Source organism: Labrus bergylta, chromosome 11 (genome assembly GCF_963930695.1).
Source record: "Labrus bergylta chromosome 11, fLabBer1.1, whole genome shotgun sequence".
In the NCBI taxonomy this organism is placed as follows: Eukaryota; Metazoa; Chordata; class Actinopteri; order Labriformes; family Labridae; genus Labrus; species Labrus bergylta.
In genome coordinates this window covers 3,468,525-3,488,317 of record NC_089205.1, presented here as the reverse complement: position 1 = coordinate 3,488,317, position 19,793 = coordinate 3,468,525, and the positions used below count along the sequence as shown (strand labels likewise).

Below are 19,793 nucleotides of genomic sequence, written 5' to 3'. Positions count from 1 at the left end.
CTTTTATTAAAGAAATGCCCCACAGCTTTACACAAGCTTCGTTTTTTAGCCTACACACACCTCTGTGCCTTCTTCACTGAGCCTCCCTTAAAGGGCCAGTGTCTTCATCTTAAAAGGTAGATAACACACACAGTATTTACTGTTTACTCTTAGAAATGTAAATTAACTTAAATACTTCTTAAATTAGCAGGGCATGTTAGAACTTAAATTAGTTTAACTAGACACACTGATAAAACAAAATGACAGAAAAAAAGCATTTTCAGTGTGTTACAGTTGCAACACATCATCAGGCATCGCTCCTATAGATGACAAAGTTTAAATGAACACACTTTGACCACAGGCCATCTGAACCTGCGCTGTTAATTTCCTCTCATCCATCCTTCTTTTGTGTAAAAAGCCCCCCCCCCCATACTTTTAAGACTGCCCTTGGAGCCTGCCCCTTTAAGACTGTCCTCTGCGTCTGCCCCTTTAAGACTATCGACTCCAGACCGAGGGTAAACTAAAGGACAGAGGAGCATGTGTTGAGAAGCTGCAGTGAGAGAGAAAGTCAGCACAAGGACAAGTACAAGTTGGACTAGTGCGCCAATTATTCAAGTAAATTCTTTGTGTGACTTCATACAGTTCTATTTGTTTAATTATTGGAGACTAAATGCATATTTTTATATTAATTTAGATAGTATGGCATAAGAATTGTTTGTCAAGCTGAGGTAGGCATTAAGCATGCAGCACAAGAGCATGCTCCTCCCACATGAGCACCTTTAAAGAGGACACGTCAAAGACAGACAGTGCCTTGTTAATTGAGGTCTTTGGTGTCATTAAGTGATTAATGTCATTCTGGGTTTATCAACCATGTTGTAGAGATTGTGTCATTTGAATACACTTTTTCATTGGTATTTTTATTTCTTCTGTTTATAGAAACCACAATTGCCATACTCTTACTTAAACCACCACAACAACACAGTTTAATCAACTCTCCACAGTGATTTGTTCAAACCTATCAGCATCACGAATCATTCTTTTTTTTAGAGGTCTTGCTCTGCACATGGGGGGACAGACTTCAATCCTAACTTTGGGGATTTTGCAGACAAATCTAACTGCATGCTCTCAACGTCCAAAGGCCAGCTTTGCCGGTACACTTCACTTCACTTCACCGATCACAGGTAATTCACCTGTAAGTACAGGTAAATTAGTTTTTTACTCTCTGTCATTGAGAGACATGCTTCTCAGACACATAGGCCTGAAATACACACATGCACAAACATAACCTTTCATCATGCATTAATGGAGAGATGTCAGAGTGGGACTGCTAGGCAGGGAGCGCACTACAGCTGTCCTGGGTTGCCTTGCTCAAGGGGACCTCTACAATGCTCAGGAAGTGCACTGGCACCTCTACAGCTACCAGAGCAACTTCCCATATTATGGTCCACACCGAAAGCGGAGAAAATTAACATTTGTGTTTATCTCAGAATAAGTTACAAAACAAGCTCTGCATATGTTGTGTCAGGTGTGCTACAGACAGCAGACTGGGACTTAATGACTGGATTAAGAACTCCTGCTGTAGAGCTTAGATGAAAACGCTCTGAACAGTTTCATCAGCCTGGCTACCTGCAATGCGTAAGGTAGCTGGTTCTTTCTTAGGGATGGAAATATAGCAATCATGACTCTCTTTCCTTGTAACGGTTTGTGTCTGTGCCTCTTGGTTTTTAATGGTGTTTTTGTCTGAGACAGTAAGTTAGCCAAAAGTGCACAACCACATGTGTCTTGCACGTCCTTTATTACAAACTACACATCAACCTTACAAAGCCCATTTGTACGGCCATTAGTGTTTGAATGAACCATTAGGTCACTGTTGAGCTGAGAGGCAAAAAGAAAGTAGGAGCTCGGTACCAGGCATCCGTCCATGGCAGAAGAGCCACTCAGACTAAACTTCAATGAAAAAAACAAGGTGCTGTCTAGTTATATTGCTCCCCCAGTAACTTAGCAACACAGTATGTCTTAAAGGTACAGTACATTCCACAATTTCAACTGTAACATCCTCCTGACTGAAAATAAATTAAATTCACAACCCGCTCATTAGCGAAGTTAAGACATCAGGCTAAAGATTTATTTTCAGAATGTATTTTTCTCTGGTGTGTCAGTCACAAGCTGGTTAACATGAGTGGACACCCGACACTGCTTTGCCCGTTCATGTTGTGTAAGTCGGGTTACATTAGCTTAAGTTGGCTAACATGCCCAGCTGATCACTCTTATGTTCAATAAACAGTTTAATAACGGTTATATCAACAAAACACAATTTACATAAAGCTACATGGCCTTTTTATTCATTTAGCTAGTGAATAATGTTCAATGATATATTATGCTCTGCTTATAGAATAAATAATTTTAGTCTCCTGCTTCAACACACATCCTGACCTTTAATCTTGTGATGGAGGTTGACCTTCCATCCGTCTCCTGCGGCAGGCTGCCATCGGTAGCCGTCAGCAGTTTACACAACCAAACCTTGTTTTCTGGATACTGGATCTAGACAATACAGCATAATCATCTTGGTACAAGAAAAAATAAACTGTGACTTCTGTAAACATGTTATTTCCTTCTTGTCAGTGTGAATGTTATTTCCACATGTGAAATCTAAATCTGAACCAGTGCACTTTTGATAAATTTTAAAACAACTTGCCGTATGTCAGACAGCATCAGACTGGGTGAGAGATTCCAGTTTATACTTCCACAGTCCAAACACATGTTTGTTAGGTTCAATTGGTGACTTTTAATTGTCCGTAGGTGTGAATGTGAGTGTGTCTGGTTGTCTGTCTCTGTATGTCAGCCCTGTGATTGACTGGCAGTCCAGGGTGTACCCCCTCCTCTCGCCCAATGACAGCTGGGATCAGCTCCAGCCCCCCCGCGGTAAAGGTAATGGATGGATGGATGGATAGAAAAGTTCAAATGTCATTTCCAAATAGTATGAAGAAATATTTCTGGCAGCCTTTCTGGAAACGGGTTGCTGTAGTTTGCAACACAACAACTTGTTTAAAAAAGCTTACATAAAAGGAAGATTTACCTCATCGGAATTCCTCTTTTGTTGGTTTGGAATGTTGTGTCATCATTCCCCTTTTGCCCTTCTTTACTTTATTCACTGCAGCTCCACATATGAACATATTTGATCTACATCTCTATGTGTTGTTTTTCTCTCTTATATTCCTCTGTAAGTTAAAATACCTGCAGCAAACATCACCCTAGGCAGAATATCCTGTCCTTTAAGACACAAGAGCATCGATGTGTTCTCTTTGGACTCAAAGCAGGAGAAGATATGAATGCTCTCGAGAGCAGAAGATGTGAGGATGTCGTGTATTTTCTGCTCAAGGACGCTGCTTATACACTGAAAAAAACATGAGAGTCTAAAAGCTGTCATAGCCTTGGACCTTTTCTTTCTTTCCACGTCTTCTAAAAGTGTTTCTTAATGTAAAGTCTTTTCATCTTCTCCTCTTTCACCAAAGCTCCCATGGATCTTTTATTGTCATGACATTTTATTGATCCATTGAGAATATTGTTCTGGGTTTTTATTTACAGATGAAATTGTAACAAGTACTCTTTTTTTTGTCTTGGGTCCCAATAAATTCTATCATATAAAAAAATCCTGTATTTTTTCTTTGTTTGAAAGTTGTAGGCGTCGGTCACATAGAGAGTGGGTGCCTCGATGTGGAGCAGCATCTATCAGCTTCCACACATTCAGCTGTTGCTCATTTCTCTTTTTAAAACAGTCGTTTGGGCTTCTTATTATTCTTCAGTAAAGCAACAATCTCTAACTTCCATCTTGAAAAAGTTGTTTTAAAGTTGACCTGATAGCACACTAAACTTTCAACTAGAAGAATGGTGTCTATCCCATATAAAAAGAAGGTCTGTCTTCCTTATAAAGGAGAAGGATGGATCATTGTTTCACCTTTCTCTACGAGGACAAATGACATGACCTGCTTTCTTATTTCTGTTCTTCACTGACTCCTGAATCTGTCAGAAGCTGAACCCTTCCCTCTCATGGACTCATGTAATTAAACTCACTCTTAAATTAAAAAATAAATAAAAGAGCTATCAATGTTTTTGTTCAATCATCTTGTTTTGATACGGTGGCCCTGAAGGAAAACTGCAAAGTAATTTAACAAAACATGAAAAACATTAAACAGAAAAAAATGTTTTCAAGAAACAAAACAAAAAAGTATTTTAATGTTTCCGTTCCATGAAACATTTATATTTGCATTTTGTAAAATAATTTTGCATTTCATTAAATACTTCTGCCCAAACTGAAAAGTTGAATGGTTTAGTGACATGTTTTTGCAGTTGACCTTTGGAGGCGACCGTAGTCTAGGTCAGTTCCCAAAGCCCTGGTCTCAGCTACAGACTCACCTTAAACTTGAGCATTTTTATCATATTGCACATGATTAACTGCCTATTGATTTATCTAGTTTTGTTATGTATTAAATTCCTTTATTGTTATTTGTGTGTAACTTAAGTGTTGACATCTTTGCCATGACTCAAGATATTTTTTATATTTGGATGGTAATAATCCTGGTTAAATAAAGGCTAAATTGGAAAAAGTTTATCCTGATTTAATTTACAAAACAAATAAGCTAAGAGTGTCTCTTTAGGTGTGCAGCCTTTATAGGCGAGATACAGTATTTTATAGAGCGCAACTCAAAGTGCTTTACAGTGCTAAAACAGAAAAATCATTAATCAAAAATAAGACATTCAAAAGCAAAATATATTCAAATAAAAGCCCAACAGCCTTTGATTTAATGTTTTAATAAGTTTAAAATGTTGAATGCAAACATAGGTTGTTTATATAATTTGATCATAAGGGCATTTAGTCGAGTATTAACCATGAACAAATCTACAACCTGTAAATCATTTTCAAAGGTTGTCATGTTGACCAGTGACTGGCTAACTGTTTCATAAATGTAATGATTAAAAATAGATTTTATAACTTTCATTTTTGTTAGTCCTCTTTTAATGTAATGAGGATTCTGATGGCTGACTTCAAACAACAACAGATATGTTTGACAAGATAGATATTGAAATGATTACTGATTTCTAACAGCACTTGGCTGACACCTAGTGGCCAAGTTATCAAATTGCAGTCTAGCGGTTTTTTACTGGTTTAATGCAAGAGTGTGTTTTTTGTTTTGTTTTTGAAAAGATCCTTTGGGGGCAGAATGTAGCCTAAATAAAAAATGACCATAGTGTAAATACAGCATTGATGCAAACAGCACTGGGCTTTGTCAAAATGGAATAAAAGTGTACCAACATTATCAGGAGAAAAAATGTAGCTGTCAAACAATAGCAAATTTTAGTTTTCTTTAACAAGAAATAAATATTATTGGCATATTTAAACTTAATTCAATGATTATAAATGATAGGCTTATAGTATTGAGGCACTCACTACATGAACTGTATGTTGTGATAACAGATTCTGTTACTATTATTTATGAATATGACACAACATCCATTGGAAGCCCTAAGTGATCCATACATACACTTTCAGCATGTTTACTGAAAATCTCAAATGAATAGCCTACGACGCCCAAGCAGACATCATATTTGTATTTGTATTTCATGTTTGTATTTGTATTTTTACCGTGATATAGAGTACATTTTAGTTGTTTTCTCAAGTTCTAAACTTATTCATCTCTTTATCCTAGGACAAAAAGTGTGTTATCTAGAGATAATGAGAGAAATAAACCAAGATCGGGGGAAATGCATTAAAATATGTCGTTTGATTTATGTCCGCTCTGGGCCCCCGTAGAGACTCACAAAGGTAGATTATAGTTTATAACATAATGAACACCAATACCATGTCTAAGGTCATTAAGAATATAAAAATGTGCAAATCCAAATATGCCAAAGAATTCTCTTTGGATTTAGCTACTTAAAAATGACATCACAGACGAAATGTCTCAACATGTTAGTTTTTGTTTTGTGCAATTACATTTTTTCTAAATATATGTCTGTTTAGTCTGCTCCTTCTTCTTCTTATAAATGTAGTAAATTTAAATTAACTACAAGTAAAAAAAAAAAGTCAAAGTCAACTTTATTGTCTATTTCAAAATATGCCAGACATACAGTGGAATCGAAATTGCGTTTGTCTCCGTCCCACGGTGCAATACAACCAAAATAAGGTAAAATAGATAAAAAATAAAATAAAATAAGGTAAAATAAGATAAATAATATTTACAGTAATAAATAATATTTACAGTAATAAATAATATTTACAGTAATAAATTCAAAAAATGTTTTTGGAGGAAAACAAACAAAAAAAAATTAAAATAAACTTCTCTCACTTTTGCTGCCACAGGAAATTTTAAATATTGTATTTTATTGTATATATTTTTAACCACGGACTGTAAATATGATTTTTTTAACCAGCTTTACGGTGCTACGTACGTAATTATGTCGTCACATCCGGTGAGTGGGGTCCTTTTTTTTTTTGTTTTCCCGTATCCGCCATTTCAGTTTTTGAAGTTAGTTGTCATCGGTCGTTGGATTGTAGCTGGAAATCAGCCGCTTTAACGCACTACAGGATTATTGGATCTTAATTCCGGTCCCAAAGCGGATCAGAGTCCTTTTACATTCACGGTTCCGGTCGTGTTTCGGCGGATTGATGTCGTAAGGGCTCGCTGCGGAGGTCGCCTGTTTACTAAACGTGCTCCAGGCGCTAAAGTTTTTGTATGAGTTGAAGGCTTCGCCTGTGGAGAACAGGAGGGAGAGAAGGGAAGGCCCCGGTGAAGCCTCGGCTTTGAGTGGTTACCATGGCCGGAAATTTTGACGCGGAGGACCGCGGCAGCTGGTACTGGGGTCGTTTGACCAGGCAGGAGGCTGTGTCTCTGCTGCAGGGGCAGAGGCACGGCGTGTTCCTGGTCCGGGACTCCATCACCAGCCCCGGAGACTACGTGCTCTCCGTATCAGAGAACTCCAAAGTCTCGCATTACATAATAAACAGCATCAGCAACAACCGACAATCCGGTCCAGGTGAGACAGCAGAGGGGGGGTTTGGAGGGGGTATGTGGATGCTGGTGTGACCATTCTTGCGTGACTTGCACCAAAAGAGATGCGCAATAGTGCCTTTTCCTCTCAGGCCAGACCACATGCAAACATGTGCTTATCTAATATTGGCCTGTTATAAGGTACACACGCTTCTGCTCACAGTTTCACAGCTTATTTGAGTTCTCAGACAGACAATGCACAAGATATTAAACCACAAATTGTCTCTGTCACTTCACGTTTTGTCACTACAGTACACCCAGGTGGGCGGCGTGTCCTTTTCAGTCGTCTGTATTCAATGAGGATCACTTACCTGCTTACCCTGTCAGAGTTGTGAATGTTCAAAGCCGGTCACATTGCCAGATTTTAATAGACCTTGACCAGACATGATCCTCCACCTCGGCTGGGTTTTCCCTGTGCAGGAGAATATGTGTTGTATTTCCTCATGCTGGTAAAGACCTTTCTTTGGAAGGAAGACAAATATGATGGGAATAAATGTAGAATAAGGAAACAAACCTCTTTCCTGGTCATTCTGGAAATCACCACCATTATGCTTGGTTGCATAAATAGATCAGATCTGCTGTATTTGAACATGCACGGGTCATTTTGTCTTTTGACTCCTTCTTTAAATCCTCCCTTTCTCACCAGGTTTGGCCCACCCGAGGTTCCGAATCGGTGACCAGGAGTTTGAAGCGCTCCCTGCTTTGCTAGAATTCTACAAAATCCACTACTTGGACACCACTACCTTAATAGAGCCCATCAACAAGTCCAAACACACCTCCTTTATTAGCGTGGGCCCCGGTGGAGGCCCCCCGCCGCGCCTGGAAGACGAGTATGTCCGAGCACTTTTTGATTTCCCGGGAAACGACGAGGAGGATCTCCCGTTTAGGAAGGGCGACATTCTCCGTGTTCTGGAGAAGCCGGAGGAGCAGTGGTGGAACGCCCAGAACTCTGAGGGCCGGGCGGGGATGATCCCGGTGCCGTATGTGGAGAAGTACCGGCCGTCGTCTCCGAATTCGGCGGCGGGGCCCGGCGCACCGGGGGTTGCGCCTGGAGGAATGGTGATGGTAGGGAACTCTGACGGCTCCGCAGCCCCGTCTGGCCCTCCTCTGCTGGGAGACCCGAGCCAATACGCCCAGCCCACCCCCCTCCCAAACCTCCAGAATGGACCTGTCTTTGCCAGGGCCATACAGAAGAGGGTGCCCAACGCCTACGACAAGACTGCCCTGGCCCTGGAGGTAAATATGGTGGTGTGGGTCTGTTTGTGTGTGTGTGAGTTTGACTCTCAAAAAGTCCTGGAGGAAAGGCGACAGGGAGTGAAGAAGGAGCAGCACATCCTTTTGGCTTTCTGTCCCATTGTGCTTTTGATGATTTCTACTTAGTGTTTGTGGAGCAGGGTGAAGAAACATCAAGGTCAGAAACCACCTTTTAGAGTAGTTTTGTATTTCTTACCTTTTCACTGCAGTCCAGAGCTTAGAATAACCGCTGAATAATCTCTCTCCACATGATAAAATGCAATACATGGACCTCCAAATGCACATAAAACCAGCAGAGTGATTGTTTAAATGAGGGGTTATTATCACGTCCCCTTTCCTGTCTGAATTTAAATGTCTGCCCTCTCTCTCGGGTACTTTCAGTCTATTAAATATTAAATTACTACTTATTCCATAACCACTGCCCTCATGGCATGAAGATGTTACACCAGCTGTTGTCGAGTCAAAGATCTGTAACAGTTTGTCTTGCTGTCTCTCCCAGTACTGTGCATTAGTGTGCACAGGGAAACACAAGGTGGAAAAAGTAAATCATCTCCTGTGTCACTCTCCAATGACACAGAGGCTTCAGTGATGTGAAACTCCACAACATCTTTTTTTAAAACATGGGTCTCTTCATCACTTATGGGATACTATAAGGCATGCATGATATGACTATGCTTACTGATGATGATGATGACGCTTACCCTAAAATATTCATCCTAACTGTCATGAGATATACTTGGGCAGCCTTAAATATACTGTACCTGTAGTATTGTCTATTTGTCGGCTAAATGACATGTTGCCTGTATCTGAAGAAAATACTCATGGTACTATGAACTGCAGGATGTTAAGGAGGCATTCTATTAACAACCTAAGTAAATGTAAAATATATGATTGATTTATCCATAGCTGTAAACTGGACTTCACTTGTATTGCAATTAAAGGTAGTCAACATTTTCAATAATTTTCAGCATCACACATGGTTAGAATAATGATAGATAGTCTCAAATCCAAAGAGAGAGCATCAGTGGTCCATTACAATTGACAGGTTGGTTCTATTAGATTATAAGTGTTGTGCGTTTCGATCCGTGTAACTGTGTGGTACCCGTATGAGAAAAGTGCCATCAAGCCGTGCTCCCTGCACACAGTGGCTGGGCTTGTTTAACTGTGCGGAAGCAAAGAGCGGGGCTCCCACAAAGCAGGTCGTTGGTGGAAGGAAATAGTTTGTGTTTGGGAACAGGACCATTTCCTCTGTTCCCTCTGAAGCCAGAAGTCAAGCTGAGTCTGGAGTGAGGCTCTGAGGCAGTTCAGTCAGAGAGTAATGCTCCCACCCCGCTGGACTCTAACGGTAAAGATAACATTGCTCTTTTTGGATTAAAACGACAAAAAAATTATGTATTTCTCCTCCAGAAAAACACTTTGTTTAAATAGCTTTGCTTGCTTAAGAGGGGTACACACTACAAGATAATCGGGCTGATTTTGGGCCCGATTCTCCCTTCAGACCAAAGTCAACACATTTATGATCTACTGTAGGTTCAGGTAGAGCCTTTGTATGATCTGGTTTCTGCCACTCCCACCTGGGTAGAGTCTTTTGCCTTTGACCTGCATGTGTTCTCTGCACTCGTTGGCCAGAAGTGACTGAGCAGGGCGCTGCTGGACAGTTAATAATTAGCTCTCATTTCCTTGTCTTGTTTCAACCTTTCTGATTGTGAAGATCCCCCCCTTATCTTCAGAGCAGAAAAGTTATTTAAAATCAAGTTTGAGTTAACTTCTTTATTGCATACGGATTGTGTCTCTGTTGTAATTGTTTGAAGTCAATGATATGTGATACTTGTTTTGATGAGAGCACCTTAAAGTTGTGACATTAGGTTGGATTTTGAAATGGTTCACATGGTCAGAATCATAGTTTTCTAGAGATGGATGGCATGAGTTATATTTATTCACAGCTGTTGTCTGAATAATCTTGATGATGAGAAAAAACGCTGGCCCTTTAATCTCTTTAGTTTCCCTGGCCTCATTTCAGTTTTTGTCATTTCTTCATCTAGTTGTTTCTGTGTTCAGTTTACTGTAGATAAATACAAGTTTTGTACCTTCCTACTCTGGTTCCTGTTTCACAGTCTTCAGTATTGTGAATGGACATGTGTAATATTGTTAAATGGTCACCTTACTGACCTAATGAGCGAGATAAAGATCTCCTGGATTTCAGCCTGACGAGTTCCAATCACAACCCAATGTGTTGCGCCCCCACCGTTCATGAATTTCTGATATGTTTGAAATGTTGGTAGTACGACTGCACACACTTGTTAAGTGAGAGCAGAGCCACAAGGGGCGGCTGTGGCGCAGTTGGTAGAGTCGTTGTCTCTCAACTGGAAGGTCAGGGGTTCGATCCTCAGCTCTAACTGCTACATGTCTGATGTGTCCTTGGGCAAGACACTCAACCCCAAATTGCTCCCGCTGCTGGCGTGTGAATTGTGTATGAATGGGATTAATTACTTGTGATGGTCACTTCACATAGAAACCTCAGTCTTCAGTGTGTGAATGTGTAGGTGTGACATGCAGTGTAAAAGCGCTTTGAGCAGTCAGAAGACTAGAAAAGCACTAAACAAGCTCAAGTCCATTTACAAGCCTATTCCCAGACCTCTTCCTTATTGCTGTCAAACTGTCAAAAGGTGTCTGAATCACCATGGCAACAGCAGGTATGACTGTTTGATGTCTTCCCCCTCCTATCACCAAAGATATGAAAGAAAAACATAACCAGGAAATATCTGCAGACTTCCAGCTGAGGAAATGTATAAATTAGCTGCTAGTTACTGTGTGTGTGTGTGAGAGAGAGAAGGAAAGCATTTTTGACAGTGTTTGTATTTGAGCTGTGAGACAACTCAAGTACACATTGATTTGACTTCTGAGCACATCAGTCGTGAGCTTTGGTTGTGCATCGTAAACGGTTCACTCTTAAGAGAGATGACTTTCTGTCTAGACATTTTTAACTATCATTCTGTGTATTCCTGTCCTTATCGTGTAAGGTTACACATACTCAACAGGTATTAGTCCTGTGCAACCTTAAACTAACTCCACAGAGATGCTAAAATTAGCAGCATTTAAGTGGTGCAAATATGCTCCACGTAGGTCGACTTAAATCTTTTAAAGATATTTTTTAAGTGTCTGCAGTCTTTTATTCATAAATGAGTCGTAAAGTGTTATTATTTCAGTGTGTATGGTTTCTTTATATCAAACAATGATCTTCTCTTACTCTCTCAATGTTTTGCAAGTAACAGCTGGTGGTTGAGTTTGGCCAAAATCTGTGATTATCCTTAGTTCCTCTACACCACAGCTACACCTGTTGCTTAGTTCATTGTACTTTAGATAAACCCTTTATGCATAAGAGCACTATTTTGCTCTGTTTGAAATCCTGTTACTGTAACCTGTATGAATGAGTGACCTTTTAAAAATACATAAACACACAGCAGCCAGTAGTTTCAGTTATGATGTGACAGCAATGCATGTGAGTGACTCTGAGTTAATAATGAATTATTTTCAAACATACACACCAAACATACCCCAGCTTCAGGTTCTCAAATGTGAAGATTCTTTGCTTTGTGCAACAGTAACAAATCAAGCAATGATGGTTTATACTTTCCTTAAATACAATCATTTGCCTCACCACATTTAATTCATCTTAAAAAAAAAAAAAACTAAACATTTTTTTTTACATAATTTATTAATACCTGTGGGAAATTCCAGTTTACGCTCTTATTATTAAGAGACATGCCTCTCATACACACATGCACGAACAGGACCTGTTAACATGCATTAATGGAGAGGTGTCAGAGTGGGACTGCTGCACAGGGAGCACACCAGAGCTGTTGGGGATCTGGTGCCTTGCTCAAGGGCATCACGGGAGGTGACCTGTCACCTGTGCAGCTACCGGACTGACTTCCATATTTTTAGACCGCATTGGGACTTGAACCGGCGACACTCCAGTTCCCAACCCAAGTCTCTACAGACAGAGCTATTGCCGTCCCTAAACATTACCATCATATTTTTAGAATGCCATAAACAATCTGAACTGGTTTCAATACAACAACAAAAATAGAAATGAATAAAGAACACAGTTTAATCTTATCTTCAGTAAATCACATTTAAAAGGTTTTTATAAACAAGTAATATTAACATCTACATGAGCAGCTCACTGATGGTAACCAAAGTTCACCATCTTCAGCTGCCTGTGATGCTGAAAGTAATCAATCAGCGGCACATCCACTCCGTTAACCGTACTCACCGATCAGCGTTAATGAACCGATACCTGCTAGGGGAATTCACTCACTTTAAACCTGCCTCTTGTAACTAAGGATCTGCCTTGTGAGTCATGCAGCTGTTTCTGTGATGACAGCAGCAGCGTCTCTTGTCTGTCCACATGTTTACATGCAGATGACACACACACACACATTTTGGCGGCTTTTGTTTGCATTAAACAGAAAAGTGTTAGCATGATGTGCTTCAGGTCACATGTGTGGCTTTGCACGTCCTGCGATATGACTATAGCACATGTCACATGTCGCAGTAGTGATGATAAAACAACATATCCTTCAGCCCTCATCTGTGAGCTACAAACTGATTCTCATCAGCACAAGCCATTCTATAGGCTGGACAACTTACATAGGATCCCACAGCTACTGTCTAAGTTTCAATGCAACTAAAAATGCAATCCTTACTTCTCATTGGATAGGTGTAGTGTCATCAAAATCACTTTGGAAATACATGATGTTTATATTACAACTTTTAGTTTGGAACAAATTTGCTTTTACATCATTTTAAGGAATTCTTAATAAATAGTGTCCAATGAAGTCAATATTTTTGTCCTTTGTAAATCACGTCCCTGTTCCCTCTTGAACTCCAAATGAACACCTTCTTGGCATTTTATCTATTTTTTTAAACATCTTTATGCAGCGAATGATTGAATCACTATATGAACTAAATTCACATACATGTTAAGTATGCACTGTTCCGCTGTATCTCCTGGTATGAAATGAAAATGCATTAATAAAGGTCTCGTATCATCAAGAGATCTGTAGTCGTATAACAGCTGCCGGTCACAACCAATGAAAGATCGTCGTAACTGGTTCTGAGTGATCAAACGGATACTACGAGTCTTACAAGAGCGTAAACTTTAAACATGCATGCACAGCTTTAACCTCTGATTCAGCCGTCACACACAGGGGCTTGAACTTTGTAACTGACTGTAAGTGGTTGTTTGCTCAGGTTCAGTGACTCAGGAAGAGCCACTCCTCTACCTGACCAGGTCAACCTTTGTAATCTTCAAGCCAGCACCAAATCCTAGGGCTTACACTTCACTTGTTTAAAATGGAATCAACTAATCCGTAATCAGTCTAAAAAACATTATTAAAAAAAGGTAAGATACCAAATATATATATTATGTCCCATATTGACACGGCATGTATCCTCTAAAGCACTGGTTCTGGTCTGGCCCCCTCTAGAGGGGGCACCTGAGATCTCAGGGGGGCTCGAGGCTCTGTCTGACCTGAGGTTGTAAAAAATGACATCTGCACATATTAAATAAAATCATGTTCAGACATTACTGGAAAATATATACAAGTGTTATTTTGTACAGAATAAGTCTATAGGCATATTCTGATAGGATTTAAATTTATGTAAATTTTTTCGCATGGGTCCTCAGGGGGTTCAGCTTTTTTTAGATACAATCTCAGTCTTAAACTGAGATTTAAGTTTAAGGTGTTTTTCCAGTTTTCTTTAGCTAGACCCTATAACTGATCATTTGGGGGTCAAAGTTAGGGACGGGCATTTCATTGAAAATTACTATTTGAAAGCGAGTGGCATTTGTTTGAATGCAATCCGGATACTCTCCAGGGAGGCCTTATTTCACACAGAAGATGATATATGTTCTTTATTTTTGATGATGATGATTAGTACTGCTAATGCTGAACCCCTCTCTCCCTTCCTCCTCAGGTGGGCGACATGGTGAAGGTGACCAAAATAAACGTGAACGGCCAGTGGGAGGGTGAATGTAAAGGCAAACGCGGCCACTTTCCCTTCACACACGTCAAACTGCTGGACCAGCACAATGCCGAGGAAGAGCTAAGCTGAGGACGGACAGCCGGGCCGCAACCTGGACACTAGTATTAGACCCTTCCTCACTTCCCTCTCCCCCTTCCACACACTCAACTCTTCCCCCCCCTTCCTCTCACGTCTGCTCCAGTTATCACCTGCACCAAGTACAGTTTCATAGAGTCACTTCAGAACAAAAACAAAACGAGACTTTGGTTGGACCCTTGTATCACACACACACACACACACACACACACACATACACACACACACACACACACACACACACAGCCTCCATTTCTACCCCCCCTGAATTATCACACCGACCTTCTCCTCCACCTGTGCTGACTGACAGACGATAACCTGGGTGATATACTTTAAAGTGGAGCTGTAAACTCGACCTCCTATTCCATGGATGTGGCAACACCCTTTAGCTCCTCCCTCTCTTCACATCCCGGCCGTGGACACGTTATCAACACTCGCTCCTCTGGGAGACTCCTCGCCGCACGACTTCAACCACTTCCTCTTTCTGTGTGGGAGCCAGTAGATAACGGCTCAGCAGCGCCGTGTCATTTTTCAAACCCCGCCCCCTCATTTGTCACCATGTGTACAGAGCTGTAGGATCACTTACTGTATTCATGTCAAATGGGAGCACAGGAATGAGTTTGATGTTGATACGACCGTTTGAAGTATCCTGTTTTAAAGAAGGAACATTTTGTTAAGACCTTGACACCAGAACCAAACATGGCCCCTTATTCAGTGGAATAAGTCTTGCACACCTGGTGCGTACACAAAAAGATTCAACATTAGTTTCCTGCGTGATACGCCCATGAGTTCCTCTCAGTGTCCTTGCTCAGTCCGTAAACTTTCTACTAACATCACAGATTTTAAAGTAAACCTTTTTGTTCAACAAAAAAACGTCCATGGATGAAATCTTCATAGTAGACTCGGTCACAGTGGAACGTTTTTTTCAGCGTGTAAAGGTCTGGGGGAGGGTTTGGGTTACAGCTGTCAAAATACCAAAAAAATTGAGTTTCAATACGACACTAACATCAAACGCTATCGATACCTGTTTCGTTACCACGGCAACTAAAAATGACCTCCCAACCTGCACATTAGAAAGAGTCACTGAACTGATGAGATTTGACAAACTCTTTACAGTAATGAAAGACACAATAAATAAGATTTTTCCCAAAATAAAATATTTCCTCTGGGTTATAATTTATAATCCAGAGGAAATGTGTGCAGTGATTCTCCTCTCTGTATTTTCTCATTTAGGACGTTTTATGGACATCATGTTTTTGTAGTTATATGATGCTGACAGTTGGAAGTCAGCCGCTCGGGTGACATCGCTGTCTCTGACACTAATGTAACGCGTGTATCTTATGAGGTGCTAAAAGGATTTAACTGAACGTCGGTGAATAACAGTTAGAGATGTAGTGACTCTGACAGAGAGGGGAGCAGAGGGGCCGACGCAGTGTTCAGATAGGAGCGAGACTTCAGCAGCAATCAGACAAAATCCTGCACATTTGTGTGGAAGTGGCAACGTGTTTGTAAGTTCTTTAGAGCGTTACTGAGGGAAACAATCTCTTTGTTTGTAACTACTGGCACTATCTCTCTACTTGATTGACCACCACTGCGTTGTTTCTCTCTCACTCTCGGCTTGCAGCAGCTTTGGGTTGAAATTATTACTAAATGTTTTTTCTCTCATTACTTTTTACACTACATATTACTTCGTTTTTTTTTATTCAGTGCTATCTAATGTAAAAAAATAAAGGATATTGTATTGTTTTAAGAACGTGGTCTCGAAAAAGAAGTGACTATCAACAGTTTTGACAACCTTAGTCAGGGTAGATACTTTATGTTCAAAAGGAGAATTATGCGCTGCAGTACCTGGATTGGCCACTGGGCAAAATTGAATGCAAGGGCTGAGCGATTAGGAGGTGTCCAGGTCTTAATAATACATCTGTAGTTTTATACTATTAAGGTGCCAATTTCATTTAATTTTTCACACTTGTTGAAGAAATAGTTTGACATTATACAGAAAGATGCTCCCTCCTTTTCTCGTTAAATAGGACCGTCTCTTTGTTTCATAAATATACTGAATTTTAGATATACTGGTATTTAAATCTCAGTCAGTTCAGTAATGAGGAAATGTAATTGGTCTACAGTCCTTGTCCCAGTATGTAAGCACCAAGAGAGGATCCATTTGTTGATGGAAGTATCTCTGACTCCTCTACAGCAGGTGGTGATATGCCCCCTTTCAGGTAGACCAAACAGTCATGTTAGCAAGCGGCAAACTGGTGGTGATATGTTGAACAGTAAAAACATGGACAACTTTACAGCTCTGTACTTTCAATACGATACATCATGTCCTGTGTCTCCTCATCTGTCCATGTATGCATGGTTCTGGCTAGCGCTCGCCATGTTGATACCTTTGTCTTGTTTTTTTCTTCAATGTCAGCCAATCAGACCTTAGAGTTATTCACCTGCCATGTCAGCCTTTAATTTGATTTCTTCTGTCATCTGTCTAAACGGGTTCCTTCTTGATGGAGCTGCGTTGTTTAAAGAAGACATGGGAGGTCTTAACTGATGTTTAATGCTGAACTGTTTTTAGGAGTTTTCAACATCAGAAATGTGAATCCCCACAACTGGACCTAACAGTATTCTCTGTTTACTGTCTGCCTGTGATGAGTTTAAGTTGTTTTCTTGTTTAAATGTGTGCATATAGTAGAAGTCTAACCGGACACGATACAGCATTATTTTAGACTTAACATGACTGTAGCCATTTTCACACATGCACTCCTGAAAATTTCCTGTAAAAATTTTAGGCAGACTGCTCCTGAACTCTTCCTGAGTTTGGTTGTTCAAACATGCACCTCACAGCAGGAAACTATCCCTGTCAGACGGAAGGATGGGGGGAGTCAGGAGGCAAGGCCTGACATAAAGAGAACAATGAGGGAAGTGGCAGACAGAGCAACAAAGTCAAACACAAAATTTGGCCTTCATATCAGTGCAACATGCAGTTTCATTTCAGCAAGAGGGTCAATGGTCGTGCACCATTCACCAGATATAGGAGTCACCCACTCGTGGTGACATCTCCAGAATATTGTTCTGCTGCGTTCTCACGTCAGCTAACCCTAACCTCACACAGAAAATAAACCAGGGAGTCTGGCAGGGAAAAGTCTGGGTACAGTCGGAGTAAAAACTGATTGTGTGTGTTCACACAGCTCACCCTGAATATTTCAGGAAGTTTTCAGGCGTTTAGTGCAAGTGTGAAGGCTACATGTCAAGAGACGAGAGCAGAAGTGCTCAAATACAGCTCGCTGGTTTTCAGCACGGGGAAGACGCAAAGTAAAAGGAAGACAACAGGAGGTGTACAGAAACTAAAGGAACCAGACAAGCACCCTAAAAATCACCCGAGTCAAGTCCAGCAGCTAGCAGCACCTTCATGTAGTTCTATAGAGCGTAGAAGAGCAGACGTTAACCTGAGAAACTTCAAGACTATTATTGAGGTAAAGATAAAGGCAACACTACGTTCAACCTCTCACCTCCCATCCCGGCTCACTTCAGCCCGATTCACTCAACTACTATGACCAAGTACCCCCCCCACCCCACCCCCCGAGTAGTCTTTTGTAAGAAAAGAAAAAAAGAACATATTGTTATGAAATGATGTACTGTGTGATTATCATTACATGCTAAAATATTGTTTTTTCTTCTTTGTTATACTTGTCGTTTTCTTCATGGCAGATATTTTTTTCCCAACATACAGGATTTCAATGTACACTTCTTTTTTCTGCTGCATGTCAGGAGGCAGCGATGGGTCTCTGGTGCAAAAGAGACCACCCTCTCGGGGGGGGGGGGGGGGGGGGGGGCCTCACCTGTTTGCCCTCACCTGTTTGCCCTCACCTGTTTGCCCTCACCTGTTTGCCCTCAGCCCCCATAGCGCCACATGTGTGCTCATTCTGCCTCTGGATGAAGTGGGTGAATGGAGTCTGTCCATCATGTTAGTTTGTTAGCTCTCTGCTTTCCATTCACTGAATATAGCAACATCAGACCGTCGAGTGAAAGACCGTCCTGTGTCCACGTTTTGTCAATTGTGTCCAAGAAAGAAGAAAATGGTATTATTTTGGTACCTGCCCTTTTGTTTTTAACCCTTTTTTATAATCATGTTGCTACCTTGCACCCTTTTTTATTCCTCTTTTGTGCTTCCCTGTCTTTTATTTAAAGCCTACTAGTTCATTTTAATGCACAAGCCTATGTTGGTTTTTTACTGCTTGATTTCTACCTTCTGCCATGTTTGTATTGCCAATCAATCAGGCTAATGAAAAAAAACAAATCATGTCATTAGTCCAGATTGCCCCCCCCTCCCCCTCACCATTCCCCCTAAAGAGGTGGATCAATCTTTTAGTTGACACCTGACAATCATCCCCCTCTTGTATCAGATAGCAGACTGGTTTGCATTGCAGCAGGCCGGGTGTGAAGTTTTAAAAGCCTTTGCTGAACACATGCTGAGATCTCCTCAGCTGCACCATGTCACCTTAAGGTGGCACTGTGGCAGCATTCAGAGGCTTAGAAGCATATTCTGAGAGTTTATGGGATACAATTGGATTTTTAACAGAATGCACTTACTGCTTTCAGACTCAGTTTGCATTGATCTGTGCTCCTTTTTAATGCTCCTTTATCGCCCCCACACAGAGGCTTCTGTGACCGTATCGCCTTGCCTGACTCTATCCAAACCCAGTGTAAGATCTGTTAAATATCTGTTTGACTTCTTCCAAAGTAACATCCACGTTTACTCGCATCTTTTTTTACAGTGGTCATCTGTGTGGTGACGATGAAATCAAACCACTTTGTCACTCACGTGCATACATGGCAGGTGCTCACCGATACATAAATCATTCTCTTATAAATTGTGTTTTCCAATTAAATCACCAAGAAGTATTTTTTTAAGTAGCCCTGCATGAAGTCATTAATTTCCTTTCATGCAAAGGAAAAATGCCCGTGGGGATTGTGTTAATAACAAAATGTGCCATTTTATTATAACACTATATTCTTTCAAGACAATTGACAAATTACCTTTTTATTTTCTGTAGCATGTAATGTGTTATTATACTAGTAAATAAAGTCAAACCCATGAAATGATTTGTGTAATGTACTGACTCATCTGTCTTAGTGGAGTTCTCAGAATTTTCTTACGTTTGCTTTTAATCTAAAATGCATTTGAATGCTTGCTGGTTTTTTTTTCCAAATACAGTTTGTCATTCATGCTGCACATTTCAAGCTATAGAAATGAATGCATTTCATTCTTGAGGTACTTTTAGAAACACTATGAACTCTGAAGAACCCGTGGACAGTAGGATCAGTAAGATTTATTACCTTAATGTATATTTAAGCTCCATTATACAGTGCACATATAATGTAGCAAGCAAA

At 40.5% G+C, this 19,793-nt stretch overlaps 1 protein-coding gene across 1 annotated transcript; it reads left to right on the top strand.

Moving 5' to 3' along the window:
• Positions 1-6,468: 6,468 nt before the first annotated feature.
• On the top strand, positions 6,469-19,505 carry crk (v-crk avian sarcoma virus CT10 oncogene homolog). Its single transcript, XM_020650962.3, has 3 exons — positions 6,469-7,011; positions 7,672-8,261; positions 14,262-19,505. The coding sequence occupies exons 1-3, from the start codon at positions 6,792-6,794 to the stop codon at positions 14,397-14,399; spliced, it is 948 nt and encodes a 315-aa protein (XP_020506618.1). The 5' UTR covers positions 6,469-6,791; the 3' UTR covers positions 14,400-19,505.
• Positions 19,506-19,793: the final 288 nt, after the last annotated feature.

Coding starts and splice junctions, on each gene's coding strand:
- crk (XM_020650962.3), top strand. CDS start 6,792: ATGGCCGGAAATTTTGACGCGGAGGACCGCGGCAGCTGGTACTGGGGT. Junction 7,012..7,671: donor CAACCGACAATCCGGTCCAG/GTGAGACAGCAG, acceptor CTTTCTCACCAG/GTTTGGCCCACCCGAGGTTC. Junction 8,262..14,261: donor AGACTGCCCTGGCCCTGGAG/GTAAATATGGTG, acceptor CTTCCTCCTCAG/GTGGGCGACATGGTGAAGGT.